The sequence below is a fragment of the Myxocyprinus asiaticus genome, chromosome 10 (assembly GCF_019703515.2).
Source record: "Myxocyprinus asiaticus isolate MX2 ecotype Aquarium Trade chromosome 10, UBuf_Myxa_2, whole genome shotgun sequence".
In the NCBI taxonomy this organism is placed as follows: Eukaryota; Metazoa; Chordata; class Actinopteri; order Cypriniformes; family Catostomidae; genus Myxocyprinus; species Myxocyprinus asiaticus.
In genome coordinates, this window is record NC_059353.1 from 38532804 (window position 1) to 38552111 (window position 19308).

Genomic DNA, 19308 nt, shown 5'->3' on the forward strand with positions numbered 1-19308 from the left:
GCTGGGCCATGAGGACACACCCCCGGCCCTGAATCAGGCTAATTAGCCGGGAGGGGGATAAAGATGAGCCGGAGGTGCCAGTTCGAGAAAGAGAGGCACATGCGGCCGCTGTGTGTGTGTGTCTATGTTTGTGTTTACGTTTATTTAAGTTCATTTATGAAATTAAAACTTACATTGACTCTTCAGCCGGTTCCCACCTCCTCCTTGCCCACTTTACACTGTTACAGGGTTTTCACAGAATTTAATCAATTGCTTCACCATTCTATATATCTTGCCTATTTATAATGCTCTTGTATCTGAAATCAGTGACCATGTTATTATTCATAGATACACATTTTTAACAATAAATGTTGCATACGTTAACGTAACATTAGCAAATGCATTTTGAACAAACAATGGACAATAGTGTGTTTATAAAGTAACACTGACCAAGAATAATATATGATGTACAAATTAAGCTATTGTTCATTGTAGTTCATAATACCTAATGCATTAACTAATGTTAATAGATCCTTACTAGTGTTACCAAGATTATTTATGAGGATTAATAAATGGAATGTAGAATGTGTAAATTGACAAGGGCAGAAAACAAAACTATTGAACTGTGTAAAGCAGGAAAAAAGGGAAAGTGGGTGTGTATAGGAAAGAATGAGGCAGAGGAAGAGGGTGTAAGGAGGAGGCAGGCGATGCATCACTGTACGTAGCTCTGACTGCAGTTCTGTTTACCAGTCCTTCACACACAGCAGAGCCATCCTATCTGTTTCATGAGCTCTGTGAAGCTCCTTTAGCCCCATTAGATGCTTGTATTTATCAGACACTCTTCATTCCGGTAAGTTCTGTTTATTCCCTTTTCCTGTGTCTTTCCTGTCTGTTTGCTTCAGCTATGACTTTACGTAATTAGATGCAGCCCTCTTCAGACTTTCTCTTTGCTGTGTGGAGCATTATTTTGCCAGCATTTACTGTTGTGAGTGTGGTTCACATTACAGCATAGCATTTTCAGAATCTCTGTAACTGCAAATATCTAAGGATTGTTTGAAAGCACATTTAAAATGTATATTTATATTTGATTTAGCTTTGTAAATGATCATTTGCATTTGTTGGCTTTCATTTTAATTAGCAGTGTACAACAAGCATTTATTCACTAAGACAGAAAAATTGTTGGAAACTTTTTATGAGCAAAATTTTATTTTGCTTTATCCTCTTGGGACATGCAGTAATAGAACATAATAATGAGTGCCTGCAGAGACTTGCAGTATTTAGCCATGACTCATGAGTCTTAATGTTATGCCTGACTGCACATTTCTACTTGTGCCTGGATGAGCATGTCTTTCCCTATGGAGAAATGTACTACTAGAAAATTAACTAACACATGTGTTCTCCTCATTTTAAAACACTGTGCACACTGGTTATGCATGCAGCCTATTTTACAATTTGTTGAAGTTTCACAGAAAAAAAGAGTGGCTAAAAGAACATAAAACAAAATTGAAAGGATGCTTGTGAGCTCTCATATCATCCAAGTGCAGTACTCTCAAGGACTTCCATAAGGATTTCGGGGAAGATTCAAGGAGGGACTGACTATAGGGAGCACAGCAACATTCCTGCTCACTACCATTAGTTTAAACTCTCAAGTTTAAAATTACAGCATGGGTAACACATCTTGTCAGGCAGGTAACAAACTTTCGGGATGTATACTACAGACATAAAAATGTGTAAATAATATTTTGTCATGTAGAAAATACTTAACAGGATGTGCTAGACTAAACCCAGTCTAACCCACAACCCTAACCCTAAACGTTGTGCATATAGGACGAACATCCTGAGCGGTAGGACGGATTTTAAAAACATCTGTCAACTTGTGGGCCAACTGTTGAAACCAATATAAACATACAAAGTAAATATACAAATAATTTAAAAGGGGAAAAATTCAGACATTGTCAGGCCAGCAATTTTCATGTAGTGTTATGTTAAAAACACATTCAAATTTGAATTTGTGGTGAGAGGGTGATGTATTAATAATTATTTGTGTCTACAGAAAAGGTGCACTGTAGAAAATGGAATCACCCCCCAAATGTTGTAAGTCCTAATATTATAATTGCAGGAAAAAGTATGTAAACCTTTAAAGATTATTAAAGATTTCAGCTTTAATTGGTCATAAAATTCAATCTGATTTTCAACTCAAATAACCTCAGGTCACAACAATAGACAAATACAGTCTGCTTCAATAACACAAATACAATGATGAATTTTCATGTCTTTATCTAACATACTGTCTGTATTTTTTCCACCCTGCAGCGCAATGTCAATATGTACACGGTGTGGTCAATAAAGACATGAATGCCTTATTGTTTGTGTGTTATTTGTTTAAGCAGACTGTTTTTATCTATTGTTGTGACTTATTTGAAGGTCTTATCACATTTTATGACCAATTATGGAAAAGTCCATGGAAAAACCAAGTGTTCACAACTGAAAATATTTGTTTGCCCATCAAATTAATTTCTTTCTTTGTTGAGAAAACATCTGTAGCTTGGTTATGACCATAACTAATGATCATTTCTCTCTCACTTTCTCTTAAGGTGACCAAGGTGATAAAAACCTTGAGGTCATGAAGGCGGGAATGTTTTTACGCAAAGTGAAGTCTCGTATGTGGAAGCGTCAGCGTCACTACAAACTTCAGGAGGACTGCAAGACTATCGCATATAAGTCCAGCTGGGCAATACACTCTCATTCTACCTGTAAGCCCTTGTGAGGCAGCCCAATCACTTAGTGAAAACCGACAACTTTTTTTGGATTTAATAGCAGATGCTTTTACGGTTCAAGTAGACCAGATGATGGCCTTAATAATTCAGTGGAACAGGTCTAATTTAAAGGTATAGTTCACCCAAAAATGTTCATTCTCTCATTATTTACTCACCCTCATGCCATCCCATATGTGTACGTATGACTTTCTTTCTTCTGCTGAACACAAAGATTTTCAGAAGAATATTTCAGCTCTAATGCAAGTGAATGGGCACCAAAGCTCTATTTTTTAGCTCCTTTAAATCTCCTTTAAAGCTCTAAGTTCACATAAAGGCAATGTAAAAGTGATCCATATGACTCCAGTGGTTAAATCCATGTCTTCAGAAGCGATATCATAGGTGTGGGTTAGAAAGAGATCAATATTTAAGTCCTATTTTACTATCAGTCTCCACTTTCACTTTCACATCCTTCTTCTTTTGCTATTGGCGATTTGCATTCTTCATGCATATCGCCACCTACTGGGCAGGGAGGAGATTATATACTACATAAAGACTTAAATATTGATCTGTTTCTCACCCACACCTTTCATATAATTTATGAATACATGGATTTAACTACTGGAGTCATATTGATTACTTTTATGTTGCCTGTATGTCATTTTTGGAGCTTCAACATTTTGGTACACATTCACTTGCATTGTATAGACCTACAGTGTTGAAATATTCTTCTAAAAATATTTGTTTGTGTTCAGCAGAAGAAAGTTATACACATCTGGGATGGAATGAGGGTAAGTAAATTATGACAGAATTTTCATTTCTGGTTGAACTCTTTCTTTAAAAGATTGTGTATTATTGATCCAAGATGGAATTAATTAAGTTTAGAGCTCACTCAATAGATTTTGACTCCTAAATTTTTTTTTTTTTTTAAAGTTAGCGGTTCTAAATATGAAGACTGTTAAAACAGTGGTTCTAAATTGGTGGGTCACAACTGAAAAATTGGTCTTTAGTGTGTAATGAGCCAGCAGGGGAAAAAATAATGCTCAGTTCAAATAATAAAAAGGGTGGAGAAAGCTCTTCCCATAACTTTTGTTGATAATTTCAAAGGCTGTATGTACCGTGACCAAGGTTAAAAATAGACAAATTTAAAAAACAAATTGTGCTGGGTCGCCACTTGATATCCAGTGTAAAATCTGGGTCAGCTGAGAACCACTGGCTTAAAAAATATGCCTTTATTGTTCATTTTTCTATAACAGTACAGGGGCTCTGAAAAGAGCAAACCTATATTGTTTACTTTATTATAACAGTACAGGAACATTGTCTTTATGATTTCAGTCTCCATCGGTAATGTAGATGCTGTTCGTGAGGGGCATCAGTCAGAGACTCTCCTCAGTGTGGCAGAAGAGTTTCCTGCTGACCACTGCTTCACTCTGGTGTTCCGCGGCCGCCAAGGAAACATGGACCTGGTGGCTGACTCAGCAGAGGAAGCTCAGGCCTGGATTCAGGGCATCAGAGCCCTCATGGAGAACATGGAAAACCTGGATGAGAGCACCAAACTTGACCAGTATCCTTGATCCTTGAAGTCAGAACAGTATTTTATTTTTCCTTGAGGCATGTTCTGATTTAAAAGGAATAGTTCACCCAAAAAATTAAAATTCTGTTATTATTTACTCACCCTTTCACGTGTCTTTCCAAACCCATATATTGTTATTTTTTCACAAAGGAGAATTTTGAAGAATTTTCATGGATGTTCGGGAGGAACCTGTCCATCTAATCAACCAATTAACTATAGAACATATAAGCTGCTTCTTACCTCACCCTGGTGACAATCCTTTCAGCATTTGGCCCCATCAACACACCCATGATGGCAGACTGCTGGGAGGGGGGGAATAAACTTTGTGCGTAATACTCTACTCGACCGCAGCATAAAACGTCATATTTAGCATATATTATATGTGTATGCAAAATATTTATTTACATGCTTGCTGTCCTTATTTTACTTTAAGCACTTTTTGGAGGGTAAATTAGTGCTCGAGTCGAGCCTCCTCCCTGGCCCTCCTTTTGTGGATAGCAAAGCCACATACATTTACAGACATTACTCAAAGATTATATGGTCAGGTGAACTCATGTAATGGAGTTAATAAATATAGGTTCGGGAGGAACCTGTCCATCTAATCAACCAATTAACTATAGAATATATAAGCCGCTGCTTACCTCTCCCTGGTAACAATCCTTTTGGCATCCCTCCACCTCCCCATCCCTTTGAGTTCCTGCCCTATATCCATTCACTAGTCCCAAGGGGAGTAAATTAGGTGGGCACTGGGCACTTTTGCTGCCGTCCGAATGCTAGCGCGATTGTTCCCGGTGCCCCCTGGAGTATTGGTCTGGTTTCAGACACGCATATGATTTTATCGAACCCTGATGCTTTTCCGTCATAAACTTGCGTCATCACAAACGTGCACATGATGGAACTCACAACGCGGGTCGCTTTATTTGTGTGGTTTTTTTTTAATTAATTTTGTATCATAATGCACACTAGAGTGAACGACACTTGCGCCTCTGTGCGTCGCATGCCGTAATTCAGCAGTTGTACATGTCCAGTAGTAGGCGACTATATCTGATGCTCAAAAATCTTTTTTAAGGACACTCACGCACATATATAAAAGCACCTCACCTTTTCTGTGTCCCACAACATTTCCCTGACACTCATGATGCATGTGTGTGTTTTTTTTTTGTTTTGTTTTTGCAACTGATGATGTCATCATGCTTAAATCTTCAAAAACACATGTGCAAGTAATTTTAATTCCTGAACATGTGCAGAACCGAGTACAGGTTTTCTTTTTCACTCACGCAAACTGCGCCACAGTTCCATTGCAACTGAGCTCAGACCACCTTCTACAGGTAGTCTCGGGTTCGGTATCGCGGTCCTCAAAACAGCTTTCACATTACCGACATTTCATGTGAACCATGCACTGTTTCGGACTAAACTACCAGTGTGAAAGCCCTCTTGTGCTCGAGTCGAGCCTCATCCTCGAGCCTCTCCTTTTGCGGACAGCAAGCCACATACGTTTACCGATATTACACAAAGATTATATGGGCAGGAGTCAGACGTACTCGTGAAACATTATGTCTTGAGCTTCACAATTTCAGAAAATGTATTAAGTCCAATTGTTCATTATCAACTAAGGCCATGTCCACACAGATCCGTTTTTGTTTGAAAACTGAGTTTTCGGTTTTCTGACATTATCTTTTTCTAAAGTTGGCAGTTATAGAAAGCATTTTAGAAAGTGTCTGTTGGTGGAGGAAACCGCCTCTCTAGTTTGGATAAGATGTGTACAGTAAATGTAGCAAAATCAATGCATTTTCAAACAAAAATGTATTAGTGTGGATGTAGCCTTAAACTGTGTTTTCCTAAACCACTTCACTCAGATGGATCTCGGACTGGTTTCTGAAAGCAGACAAAAACAAAGATGGCAGAATAAACTTTAAGGAAGCAAAAACACTGCTGAAAATGATGAATGTGGACATGAATGAAGAACATGCAAGCTATCTTTTCAAGGTGGTGAATTGTAGTCTGCTCTTGTCTATTTCACTCTACATAATCCATTGTCAACATGCTGAAACTCTTTGTTTTGTTCACACTTTCTCACAGAAGGCAGATCAATCTCAGTCAGGAACCCTGGAGGATGAGGAGTTTGTGGAGTTCTACAAGATGCTCACCCAGAGAAATGAGGTGCTGGAGTTGTTCCAGGAGTATTCCAGTGATGGACAGAGCCTCTCTCAGTGTGATCTGGAGGAGTTCCTGAGAGAGGAGCAGCTGGAGGGGGAGGGCAGTTATGAGCATGCTCTGCAGCTCATTGAACATTATGAACCTTCAGACACTGGTAATGACCTACCATCAATCATTCCTGCATCCTTGTATTTATACTTTTTGGGATGGATATGTATACTACCAAACTCCTGGATTTAATGAAGCATCATTCAAACACAATAGTTAAGTTATCGATGTCATTGTAAAAAATTATATTTATAGTCAACCAAGATTAAATTAAAAGTGTCCAATAAAAGGGTGGTTACTGCGATTTAACGAGTAGTATTCGTCTACTTCGGCAGTCCCCACGAAGGGACCTTTTCCATATAGAATAAAACAGCTTTTATAAGGTTACTCATATTTTGTGTGAGTGCTCATGATTTTATACATATGTTTCATAATTACTATTCATTTCTTTAAGAACAAAACTTTTTTAATGAGGAAAAAAATTAACCTTCCTATTCTCTTCGGTCATTTTTGACCGAAATACATTTTTCTGATGTAATAAAAATGGTTCAGTTTATCTGAGTGGTACAAGACTTTTTTCCTCCACTTGCCATCTAAAAAAAAAAAAAAAAAAAAAAAAATTGGACTTGATTCTATAAGACTAAGTGGTCAGAATTGACCCACCATAATAAGTGAATGGGACATTTTTTTTTATTTGTCAAATATATATACTGTATATATATATATAAATCAACCACAATGCAGAAAAAACACACAGAAATTCAGGGTGTCGGGTAAGCTGCGATCACTGTGGTTTTATTTACCTGTGGACGCACCTGCCCGTGACCCAAGTGGAACCACGGATACCCAACTTCTAAGACTACCTAACTAGATATGCGGCGGCATATGCCGTATGCAGTCTGAGGATCTTGTCCATGAGGCGCTGAAACGTGGCGGGGGCTCTGAACAAACTGAACGGAAGCTTCACGAATTGGTATAATCCGAACGGTGTGGAAAAAGCATTTTTTTCTCGGGATATTGGAGTTAAAGGGATCTACCAGTAACCATTTGTTAAGTCCAGCGTCGAGTAAAATTGAGCCACGCCCAACCGATCGAGTAACTCATCAATTTGCAGCATTGGATAAGCATCAAATTTGGACACAGCATTCACTTTCCGGTAGTCAACACAGAACCGGACCGAGCCATCGTTCTTCGTTATCAGAACTACTGGGCTGGCCCAATCACTGTGCGACTCTTGTATTACACCCATTTCAGGCATTGCCTCCAATTCTTCCTGAACGATCTTCTTCTTGTGTTCAGGAAGACGATAGGGATGGCTACGAACCACCACCCCTGGGGTGGTCTAAATATAGAGCTCTATTAGGTTTGTACGACCGGGGAGGGGTGAAAACATGTCTGCGAATTCCACTTGCAACCGGGCAATGTCTGTAAGCTGCGACAGTGAGAGGTGGTCTCCACAGGGAACCGGGCTGAAAGAATTTGGTTTGGGAGTCACCTCCGGCCCGAGCTCCGCCCCCTCCAGAACAACCGTCCCAAGACTACAGGTACCGCCTCCCTCCATGGTTTGAGGAGGTTGAGGTGGTAAATTTGACATGCCCATCCCCTATCCGTTCGCCTAACCTCATAATCGAGATCTCCAACTCGTCGTGTGACCTCAAAGGGTTCTTGCCACTTGGCGAGTAATTTGGAGCTCGAAGTGGGCAGTAATACATGCACTTTATCTCCCTGTGTGAATTCGCGTAGTCGAGTGCCCCTGTCGTGCAGTCAGCATTGACGTTCTTGCGCTTGGAGCAAATTCTCCTGTGTTACCTGCCCCAAAGTGTGGAGTGTTTGCTCTAAGGTCAAAAAATTATGGAATTTGGTTTTTGCTATTCGAAGGTCCTTCCTCTCAAGCTTCCCATTTGACGTCGAGCACGCCGGGCAGCCAACGCCCATACAGTAGCTCAAGTGGGGAAAACCCTGTGGAGGCTTGCGGAACCTCTCCTTTTGCAAACAGCAGGGGTTCGAGCCACTTATACCAATTTTTAGCGTCTTCGTGTACGAACTTACGAATCATGTTTTTCAAGGTCTTATTAAATTGTTCGACCATCCCATCGGTTTGCGGGTGATAAACGCTGGTGCGAATCGATTTAATGCCTAATAATTCGTACAGTTCGCATAGTGTACATGACATGAATGTTGTGCTTTGATCAGTGAGGATTTCCTTTGGAATCCCCACTCAGGAGATAATTTTGAAGAGTGCCTCCACAACACTACGTGCTGAGATGTTGCGTAGAGGCACTGCTGCTGGATATCGCATTGCACAGTCCACCAGATCTAAGCAATGGCTGCGTGCAATCAAAGGGGACCTCGTTCTACGTCGCCATGAATGCCCGGCCAAAAAAAATGGCCCATTAAGACTTTTCGTGACCTAAGTGACCAGCCATTGGGTTATAGTGAGCCGCCTGGAAGAGTGTTTCCCAACGGCTCTTTGGTACTAATAGCTGAGTTGTATTCTCTTTGGCCTGAGTGTCCTGTGTCACTCGATACAACTGCTCTTTAATAACAGAAAAGTATGGATATGTGAGCACCACATTAGGCTGGAGCTGTTGACCATCAATTACTTTCACTTTGTCAAAGGCTCATCACGTGACTGCTCCAGAGGGAAATCCCCCTCAGAGAAGCCCCTGAGTATAGGAATTCCCTCATCTGCTTCACCATGACGTGGGGCCGCCGTCGACGGCCCTGGCACCGCTTTTCCAGCCATAGCGTCGCATGACACACACACCGCGACACCACTTTGAAGGAACCATCCACACACATTACCCTCAATAATTTTTTTTAAACCAGGCCAATTGGTCCCAAAATTAGTGGATGGGTGAGACGGGAATTAACCGTGGCCTCGACTCTATGCCTTTTTCCCCTGAATCGTATCTCAATGGTAACCACCAGATACTTGTGAATGTCACCATGCACACACCTCACCCTCACCTGTTTATTCTTACCCAATGCCCCGCCTTGCACCAAGTATTGGTGGATAGAGGTTTGGGAACAACCCGAATCCACCAAAGCTTGATGTGTATCCCCTTTTACTCTTACCAGTATCTGATACGCCCCTGCCCGATTGGGCATGGCCTGTGGAGCATCAGGGATCCGGATCAGTGTCCCCACCTCCATCACCGGACATTGATCCTGGCCGTGCCCGGCTTCCCCACAGCTCCAACAGACCAGCCCAGGCTTTCCTTCCACACTCATGGGGGCAGTTTCGCCAATCTGGGGGGGATAACGGAGGGAGACAGGGGGAGTAGGAGGGACAGACAAGGGGAGGGGTCCCCTGGACTGGGGATGGGGTTTTGGCAGGGCTCCTCCCCATTTCCTGGACTGGGGATGGAGAGAGAGCAGAGAGAGAAGAGGGAGAAGAAAAAACACTGCATCACTGCCTCCTGGAAACGCCGCCATGTAGTCCTCTGCCAGCTGGACGGCCTCTTCCAGTGATGCTGGGCAGTGGCACTGGACCCACTCGGACATTCCTCGAGGAAGCTGGGCAACAAACTGCTCCAGTACCACCAGATCGACAACATCCACGGCGCCGTGGGCTCCCTCTGCCAGCAACCATTAATGAGAGACAGGTGTTAGAGTAATTACAGCCCAGGTGATGAGCCTTACCACTTTCCCTCTCCCGCAGACAGACACATGACCACGCCCCCCATGCCACAAGGCTCTAGATCCGTTATCATTTCTTTGATTAAAATGTTTGGTACCAGCTGTGGGTGTTTCAAGATGGACTGGTCCAGCAGCAAAGAGTCGCAAACAGAAAACTGAAATGTTTTATAGGAAATCTAAGGGGTGGATGGAATATACCAACTGTGAATTTCTAGAGGGGACACTGGCAAAGTTGGAAACTTGAGTAAATTTGATTTTGTCAAACAGAATGCTTTTAACATTAGCTAAAATTATATCCATTGCTCTGATTTTATTTGATGTATAATGTTCCAGGACATGTGTTGTTTGTGTAATTTTGTGTTTTGTCATTCCCTCCTTCTGTATATTTATGGTACTGGCCCCCTCCTGTAAATTCAGTGTGTGTCTTTAGTCAGTCCTTTGTTAGTTAGTTAGAAGTGTCCTGGTCCTGGTCATGCTTGCTGTGAGTCAACCTCTGAAAAGGTTAAGAGGCTGAAGTAAATGCAACTTTTGTGACTTCGAATATTTGTGTAACACTTTTTTGTTGCATCTGACCTGAATTACATTTTTGCAGAATTTTTGACTTTTTCATTATTTTTTCTCTATCTCACCAATGGAGATGTTGGGCGTAATCCTTATACTTGCTTGAGCGAGTAATGTTGGGAGTTAACCTTATACTCTGTCCCTTGTTTTGTGGCTACGGACATTTTGTTGTGATTTGCTGGGTAATTCTGATAGCAGATTCATCACAACTGGTGGCTGCGGTGGGACTGCCACTAGGTGACAATAGTGAGTGGTAGTTTTTTCTCTGCTATTTTTCTTCTGGATTTTGCCCCTTGCCCTTCATAAAAAACATTTTTAATGATGGGGCCAAAGAAAATACAGACTGTGCAAGCTGAGGAAGCCATAGGAGGTGCCATAGGAGGCGAGGAAGGTACAAAGATGGAACTGGGAACCCTTTCTCAGGATGCTTCTCTCCAAGAGCTCAGAGACATGTTTCTGACACATATTGCAATGCAGCAGGCACAAGATAGCCGTATGGAGCAAGAGCCAGCCTGTAAGGAAGCCCTGTGGAAGTTCCTGCATCACCAGTTCAGTCTGCTTCAACAGGAGGTACATGACTGCACCTTTCCTGGACTGAGTCCAGGGCTTGGCAGCAGCAGCCAAGATGATCCTGTGTCTCAGCCTTCCATGCAACCAACTCTCTAAATGTTATACGGATCAAAGAACGTGATCCAAAAACTGCTTCTGAGGCTGCAGCTCTGGCAGATGTCTTCTTGTCAGCTTGACAAAAGAACCAAGTGTGGACTTACAGCCAGTGGCGGGGGTCCAAAAAGTCAAAGCCCTAACCAGAAGTTTAATTGTAGGAAAGGTGTTGTGTGTTATCAGTGTGGACCGGAAGGTCACACTAAACCAAAGTGTCCCAACAATCCCTTCACTCATGCTAATTTGTGTTGTGCCATGACCTGTTCACAGTGAGCAGAGAAGGGAAGTTCCCTTAGATTATACTACTGTAGTCCATAATGGTCAGGAATTAAAAGCTTTGCTTGAATTGGATGAAAAGGTCATGAGGCATCAGTGTATTACTCCCTGCTAATTCAGAGTCTGGGGGACGGAGTTTAACTTCTCTCAAGAGATTATGGGAGAAAGATTTAAACTTGGTATTGGAGGAGTGAGTGTGGGCTAGGATCCTAAAAAGCATCAAGTCTGCATCTAGAGATGCAAGGGTTCATCTGATGCAATTTAAGATTTTGCATCGGTTCTACTGGACCCCCTCTAGATTGTATAGGTTGGGCCTTAAAGTCACACCCACCTGCTGGTGGTGCCAATCAGAAGACGGGGACATAATACATGTATTTTGGGGATGTGTAAAGACCAAAGAATTCTGGTTGAGGGTTCAGAACTTTATGAGTGAGATGTTGGACACTGAACTTTCAATTAGCCCCATTCTCTGTATCCTGGGTGATGGGATGACTCTGGACATTGGGGATAGTTATTTAAAAAGTTGGGTCCTAGCCAGAGTCATGATTGGTAAAAAAAATTATCCTCAGGGGATGGAAGTCGGCTGGGGCACCCTCATTTAGGGAATGGTGTGGGGAGATGGGCGAGGTGGCGGCATTTGAGGAGATGTTTTTTAGAAGGCTGGGGAAATGGGATTTGTTCATCAGGAAGTGAGGGGGTTATTTGGCTTTTTTGGATGGTTCTCAGGGAATGGTTGTGGAGAGGGATTTGTAGTTTAGTTGGGTATGTGTTTTATTGATTTTGTTTGAATGTCTATCTTGTTTTTTTTTATGTATTTTTTGTATTTATTTTATTTTGATGATCTAATTGTTGGTGACCACAGTACTGCATGTTTGTCCATTTTTTATGTTGTGTTTGTATGTTTTATTTTTGGAATCAATAAAATTGTTAATAACAAAAAAAATTCTTGTGACTCGTGACTCGGACTTGAGTTCGAATCCGAACTCGACTACACCAACTCTATTTTGTCTACTTAAATTTCTTGGAAATATATTTTTTCAATGTTTTGTTAGCAGAATGATCAAAAAACAATTTAAACAACTACACAACCCATTGAAGAGACTGTACATCTATCCCTCACAGCCTTGTTGTCATTCCTGTCAAAAAACAGAGATGACGCTGCTGTGAATAAGGTCTAACAGTAAAATGGGGCACTTTATCTAGATCATTGGACAACAGTGAAGTGGTATTTTACTCATGATTTCTTGGTAATGTTTCATGATGGAAGTAAATGGTTTCTTTTGTCTTCCTGTACAGCCAGAAGGAATCACTCCATGTCAATCGATGGATTCCTAATGTACCTGACGTCTCCTGAGGGCTCCATCTTCAGTACAGACCGACAGGGTCTCTTTCAGGACATGAACCAACCTCTCGCCCAATATTACATCTCCTCTTCCCACAACACTTACCTGATGGAGGATCAGCTGAAAGGGCCAAGCAGTGTTGAGGCCTACATCCAGTGAGTTTTGAAATTTTGCTTATTTATGGTAATACAGCCATGTATTTACTTGCCTTTTTACAGATCTTTGATGCTATCTTTTGTGGTTTGTAAGAATTTTATTGCATATTAGCTATTATTTCTAACACATAATAATAATATATTTTATCTGTTCACTCTTAAAGGAATACAAGTTAAGCTAAATCAACAGAAGTTTTGGCATAATGTTGATTACCACAATAAAATAATGTGGACTCGTCCCTCCTTTTCTTTACAAAAAGCTAAAATCTAGGTTACAGCGAGGCACTTACAATAGAAGTGAATGGGGCCAATTATTGGAGGATTAAAGGCAGAAATGCTTATAATTTTATAAAAGCACTTACAAATATTATTCTGTTAAAACTTGTGAATTGTTTTTACGTGCATTTTAGGGTTTTAGGGTTTAGGGCATTGTGTCATCATGGCATAATATTGGATACAACTTCACACAGAAAAGGTTAGCAAGCAATTTTTCACTCAAAAATCATGTTTACACGAATATTTTTTATGTCTTGTGGCTATTTTAGCGGATTGGCCCAATTAACTAGCACTGTAAGTGCCTTAATTGAACCCAGATTTTTACTTTTTATTTTCTTTTTTAAGAGAAAGTCAAAATTAATGTTTGTGGTACTGTGGTAATTAACATTATGCCACAAATGCTGTCAATTGAGCTAAACTTGTATTGAACTCCGAATATTTCTTTAAGAAAAACGTCTTAAACTTTGGTCCACTTGAATGTGCTAGTGTTGTGGAGTGCTAATTTTTTATTTATTTTTCTCCCCAATTTGGAATGCCCAATTCTCAATGCACTCTAAGTCCTCGTGGTGGCATAGTGACTTCCGAATTCCGAATTCATACCATCCACCACGGCATCCATGCACAACTCACCACTCACCCCACCGAGAGCAAACCACACTGTAGCGACCACGAGGAGGTTACCCCATGTAACTCTACCCTCCCTAGCAACCGGGCCAATTTGGTTGCTGAGGAGACCTGGCTGGAGTCATTCAGCACGCCCTGGGATCACGAACTCCAGGGGTGGTAGTAAGCGTCTTTACTCACTGAGCTACCCAGGCCCCCCGCAGTGCTAACTTTTTTGACAACAGCTCAACTCTTTTCTTCTTTTTTTGTATTTTATTTTTCTCCCCTTTTCTCCCCAATTTGGAATACCCAATTCCCAATGCGCTCTAAGTCCTCGTGGTGGCGTAGTGACTCGCCTCAATCCAGGTGGCAGAGGACGAATCTCAGTTGCCTCCACGTCTGAGACCATCAATCTGCTCATCTTATCACGTGGCTTGTTAAGCGTGTTACCGCGGTGACCTAGCACGTGTGGAGGCTTCTCACTATTCTCCACGGCATCCATGCACAACTCACCACGTGCCCAACCGAGAGCGAGAACCACATTATGGTGACCACGAGGAGGTTAACCCAACGTGACTATACCCACCCTAGCAAGCGGGCCAGTTGGTTGCTTAGGAAGCCTGACTGGAGTCACTCAGCATGCCCTGGATTCGAACTTGCGACTCCAGGTGTGGTAGTCAGTGTCTTTACTTGCTGAGCTACCCAGGCCCCCACAGCTCAGCTCTTTTCAAAATAATGTAGTTTTTCCCTGCCAAAACAGCTTTACCAACGAGCGAACTGATGCAGCTAACAAAGGCAAACGGATGTCCGATTAATCTGGGTGAATTGGTTCGTTTGGACAGTTAAATATAAATAAACCGATTAAAAAATTATTCACGGAGTCCATGAAGTACCTACAAAGTATTTTACTCATTTTACTATGCTTTTGAATCAGTTATATAAATTTGGGTGTTTCTTGTTGTATTAGCTGTTCTTAATGTAAATTACTGAGTGAGTCTTTTTGGTGAATCAAATCAAAAGAGTTACTGGGAAGAATCAAAATCTCCTTTACTAGTAAATTGATCTGTTCAATTGAAATGCTCTTACTCTAACTGAGATCCTCATTGCTTTGTGCCAGATAAATACCCATCTGAGTGTAATAACTAATTGTATAACCTTTCAGCAGCTTCCACAAAACTGGACCATGCCTTGTTCTAAGAGTTCACAACTGTTTATTTATGTTGACCTGTGAAGGGCATTGAAACGAGGCTGCAAGTGTGTAGAGGTGGACTGCTGGAATGGAGCAAATGGAGAGCCAGTAGTTTACCATGGACACACTCTAACATCAAAGATACTCCTCAAAGACGTAATTTCTACTGTTGCACAGTATGCCTTTAAGGTAATCTTTATGGCCCCACAAATTTACAAACACACACTGAAAATGTATAGGCTAAGTCATTGCTTTATCCTTTTGCTCCTACTTTCAGGTGTCTGAATATCCGCTCATTGTATCCATTGAAAACCACTGTAGCGTAGAGCAACAGGAAGTCATGGCTCGGCATTTCAGAGAAATCCTGGGCGATATGCTGCTGATAAGCACAGTGGATGGCAGAACCTCCAATGACTTGCCATCCCCAGAGGTGAGTTTATGTTAGCTATTCAGTGCTTTATTCTATGCAGATAAGATAAAATGGTGCACTTAATATAATGATATTACACGACCGCTTTAAAAAAAAAAAAAAAACTGAAATGGATCTTAAAATAATGGTGGTCTTAATGTACTGTAATGGACACTTTTTATTAACAGTTGATGGTCACAGATTCAAAGAGTGAACCACTGAGAGTCATAACATTATCTCCTGTGAATAGACATTGATAAGATGATTAGACCTTCTGATGTAATAAAATGGTAGGGTGTTTTAATTTCTACAGTCAAGGAAATTAATGTAAATGACATGTTTAAAGAATGAAATACTGGTTTTAGAGAGCAATATTTTTGATATGTATCAAAATAGTCCAAAAGTCTGAGACCACATTGCAATTTTTTTTAAAACCTTTTTAGGATTTGGAACCCTTAGTTGTAGGGGTATGATGTAAAATTACGAAAGATTTAAGTTTCTGCAATATTTCAAGGTCATTTATCAAATGCAAGCACTGGGTCAAAAGCATATTTCGTGAGATAGACCATGTTAACTCTTCAGTGCAAAAAGTACGATTTCCTTGCTTTTAATGAAGCACACAAGATGTTCTTTGGAACTTTCTTTAAGTCCTGCTGGGATTTCATGGATCATCAGGTTTTGCACAAACTTGTGGAGTCCATGCCAGCTCGAGTGCATGCTGCCATTGAAGCAAAAGGGTAACAAACCAAATACTAAGAAATTCTGAAATAAAAAGTTCAATTTTACTTCATTCACTCAAATTGTTATGCTGATAATATTAGCTGTATTGAAAAAAATATGTTGTATTAAATTAGAAAAAATAGAAGCATTTTCACTGGTCTTAGACTTTCGGACCCCACTGTTTTTAAAATAAATCTTGTTATTTCTAATGTTTTTCCACATAAACTATGTATGTAAGGAAATAAATTAAAAAAGGGATCTCGGGGAGCCTGGGTAGCTCAGCAAGTAAAGACGCTGACTTGACTTCGCAAGTTCGAATCCAGGGCGTGCTGCCTGAATCTAGTCAGGCTTCCTAAGCAACCAATTGGCCCGGTTGCTAGGGTGGGTAGAGTCATGTTGGGTTAACCTCCTCGTGGTCACTATAATGTGGTTCTCGCTCTCGGTGGGGCACGTGGTGAGTTGTGCGTGGATGCCGCGGATAATAGCGTGAAGCCTCCAAACGCGCTAGGTCTCCACGGTAACGTGCTCAACAAGCCACGTGATAAGATGCGTGGATTGTCGGTCTCAGATGCGGAGGCAACTGAGATTCGTCCTCCACCACCCGGATTGAGGTGAGCCACTACACCACCACGAGGACTTAGAGCGCATTGGGAATTGGGCATTCCAAATTGGGGAGAAAAGGTGGGGAAAAAAAGAAAAGAAAAAAGGGATCTCAAGCAGATGTAATTGTGGCCTTATTTAAAGGCACTTAAGAGGAAAATCCTGCTAAAAGGGAAGACGATTGGAAATGAGACAGAGAGCCTCACAGGTGATGTCAGCGATGAGGACGAGGCAGCAGAAATGAACAAGGGCAGTCCGTCTTCGGAGAGCCCACCAAAAGATGGCAAGGTACAAGTAAAAATGTTGAGAAACTTAGAGAAGGGTCAGTCTGTATTTCCCATTTCCTTATTTTCCAATGTTATTAACCAGTGCTTGCCCCTCTTTAGATATTGAAGCAAAAACTATGCAAGGAGCTCTCAGACCTTGTGTTCTGTAAGAGTGTACATTTCCACAGCTTTGAGCATTCCCGGACCTCTGCCAAACCTTATGAGATGTCATCTCTCTCTGAGTCTAAAACCCGTAAATATTCAAAGGAAGCAGGTCAGAAGGACTTTTTATTCATTTATACCCCTAACCCTTATACAGTATATATAATTTATAAAAAAAAATGAATGATGAAATTGATTATATACAGTTGAAGTCAGAAGTTTACATACACTTAGGTTGAAGTCATTAAAACTAATTTTTTTAACCACTCCACAGATTTCATATTAGCAAACTATAGTTTTGGCAAGTCGTTTAGGACATCTACTTTGTGCATGGCACAAGTAATTTTTCCAACAATTGTTTACAGACAGATTGTTTCACTTTTAATTGACTATATCACAATTCCAGTGTGTCAGAAGTTTACATTCACTACATTTTCAAGTTAACTGTGCCTTTAAGCAGCTTGGAAAATTCCAGAAAATGATGTCAAGCCTTTAGGCAGTTAACCAGTTAGCTAACTGGATTCAATTGGAGGTGTATCTGTGGATGTATTTTAAGGCCTTCAAACTCAATGCCTCTTATCTTGACATCATGGGAAAATCAAAAGAAATCAGCCAAGACCTCAGAAACAAAAATTGTGGATCTCCACATGTCTGGTACCACATGTCTGGTGTCAAACGCCTGAAGGTACCACATTCATCTTTACAAACAATAGTACGCCATGGGACCAGGCAGCCATCATACCACTCAGGAAGGAGATGCTTTCTGTCTGCTAGAGATGAACGTAGTTTGGTGCGGAAAGTGCAAATCATCCCAGAACAACAGCAAAGGACCTTGTAAAGATGCTGGAGGAAACAGGTAGACAAATATCTAAATCCACAGTAAAACGAGTCCTATATAGACATAACCTGAAAGGCTGCTCAGCAAGGATTCAAAAATGGAACTTTTCAGCCATAATGACCATTGTTATGTTTTAAGGAAAAAGGGTGGGGCTTGCAGGCTGAAGAACACCATCCCAACCATGAAGCATGGGGGTGGCAGCATAATGTTGTGGGGGTACTTTGCTGCACGAGGGACTGGTGCACATCACAAAATAGATGGCATCATGAGGAAAAAATATGATGTGGATATTTTGAAACAACATCTCAAGACGTCAGCCAGGAAGTTAAAGCTCAGTCGCAAATGGGACTTCCAAATGGACAATGACCACAGGCATACCTCCAAAGTTGTGGCAAAATGGCTTAAGGACAACAAAGTCAAGGTATTGGAGTGGACATCACAAAGCCCTGACCTCAACCCAATAGAAAATTTGTTGGCAGAACTGAAAAAGTGTGTGCGAGCAAGGAGGCCTACAAACCTGACAACAGTTCTGTCTGGAGGAATGGGCCAGAATTCCAGCAACTTATTGTGAGAAGCTTGTGGAAGGCTACCCAAAACATTTGACCCAAGTTAAACAATTTAAAGACAATGCTACCAAATACTAACAAAGTGTATGTAAACGTCTTACCCACTGGGAATGTGATGAAAGAAATAAAAGCTGAAATAAATCATTCTCTCTACTATTATTCTGACATTTCACATTCTTAAAATAGTGATCCTAACTGACCTAAGACAGGCAATGTTTTCTACGAGTAAATGTCAGGACTGAATTTAAATGTATTTGGTTAAGGTGTATGTAAACTTCTGACTTCAACTGTATTTGAAATCAATAATTTCTATTTATGTGCTTTTATGTATGATGAATATTTAAGTAATATATAATGTCATAGTAGATATTCTATAATACTGATTAATACTAATGAGTTGCCGCAGAAAGTATTTGGACAGTTTTGCACAATTAAGTCATACTTAAAAATATATCAATTTTATTGCATAGATAAAATATCAAACCAAGTGGCATTAGCAAACAAATGACGCTAGAGTTTTTTTTTTAGA

General features: G+C 40.8%; 1 protein-coding gene across 3 annotated transcripts in view; it reads left to right on the top strand.

Moving 5' to 3' along the window:
- Window positions 1–694: 694 nt before the first annotated feature.
- The window catches only part of LOC127447171 (1-phosphatidylinositol 4,5-bisphosphate phosphodiesterase delta-4-like), a 45215-nt gene continuing 26601 nt past the window's right edge, over window positions 695–19308 (top strand). For all 3 annotated transcript variants that reach the window (XM_051708803.1, XM_051708804.1, XM_051708805.1), the window contains exons 1-11: window positions 695–829; window positions 2033–2073; window positions 2574–2732; window positions 4068–4296; window positions 6162–6291; window positions 6385–6616; window positions 12949–13150; window positions 15263–15407; window positions 15496–15648; window positions 17092–17235; window positions 17334–17487. In XM_051708803.1, coding sequence (XP_051564763.1) covers window positions 2052–2073; window positions 2574–2732; window positions 4068–4296; window positions 6162–6291; window positions 6385–6616; window positions 12949–13150; window positions 15263–15407; window positions 15496–15648; window positions 17092–17235; window positions 17334–17487 — 1570 coding nt within the window. In that variant the 5' untranslated portion in view covers window positions 695–829; window positions 2033–2051. The remainder of the gene's footprint in view (window positions 830–2032; window positions 2074–2573; window positions 2733–4067; window positions 4297–6161; window positions 6292–6384; window positions 6617–12948; window positions 13151–15262; window positions 15408–15495; window positions 15649–17091; window positions 17236–17333; window positions 17488–19308) is intronic.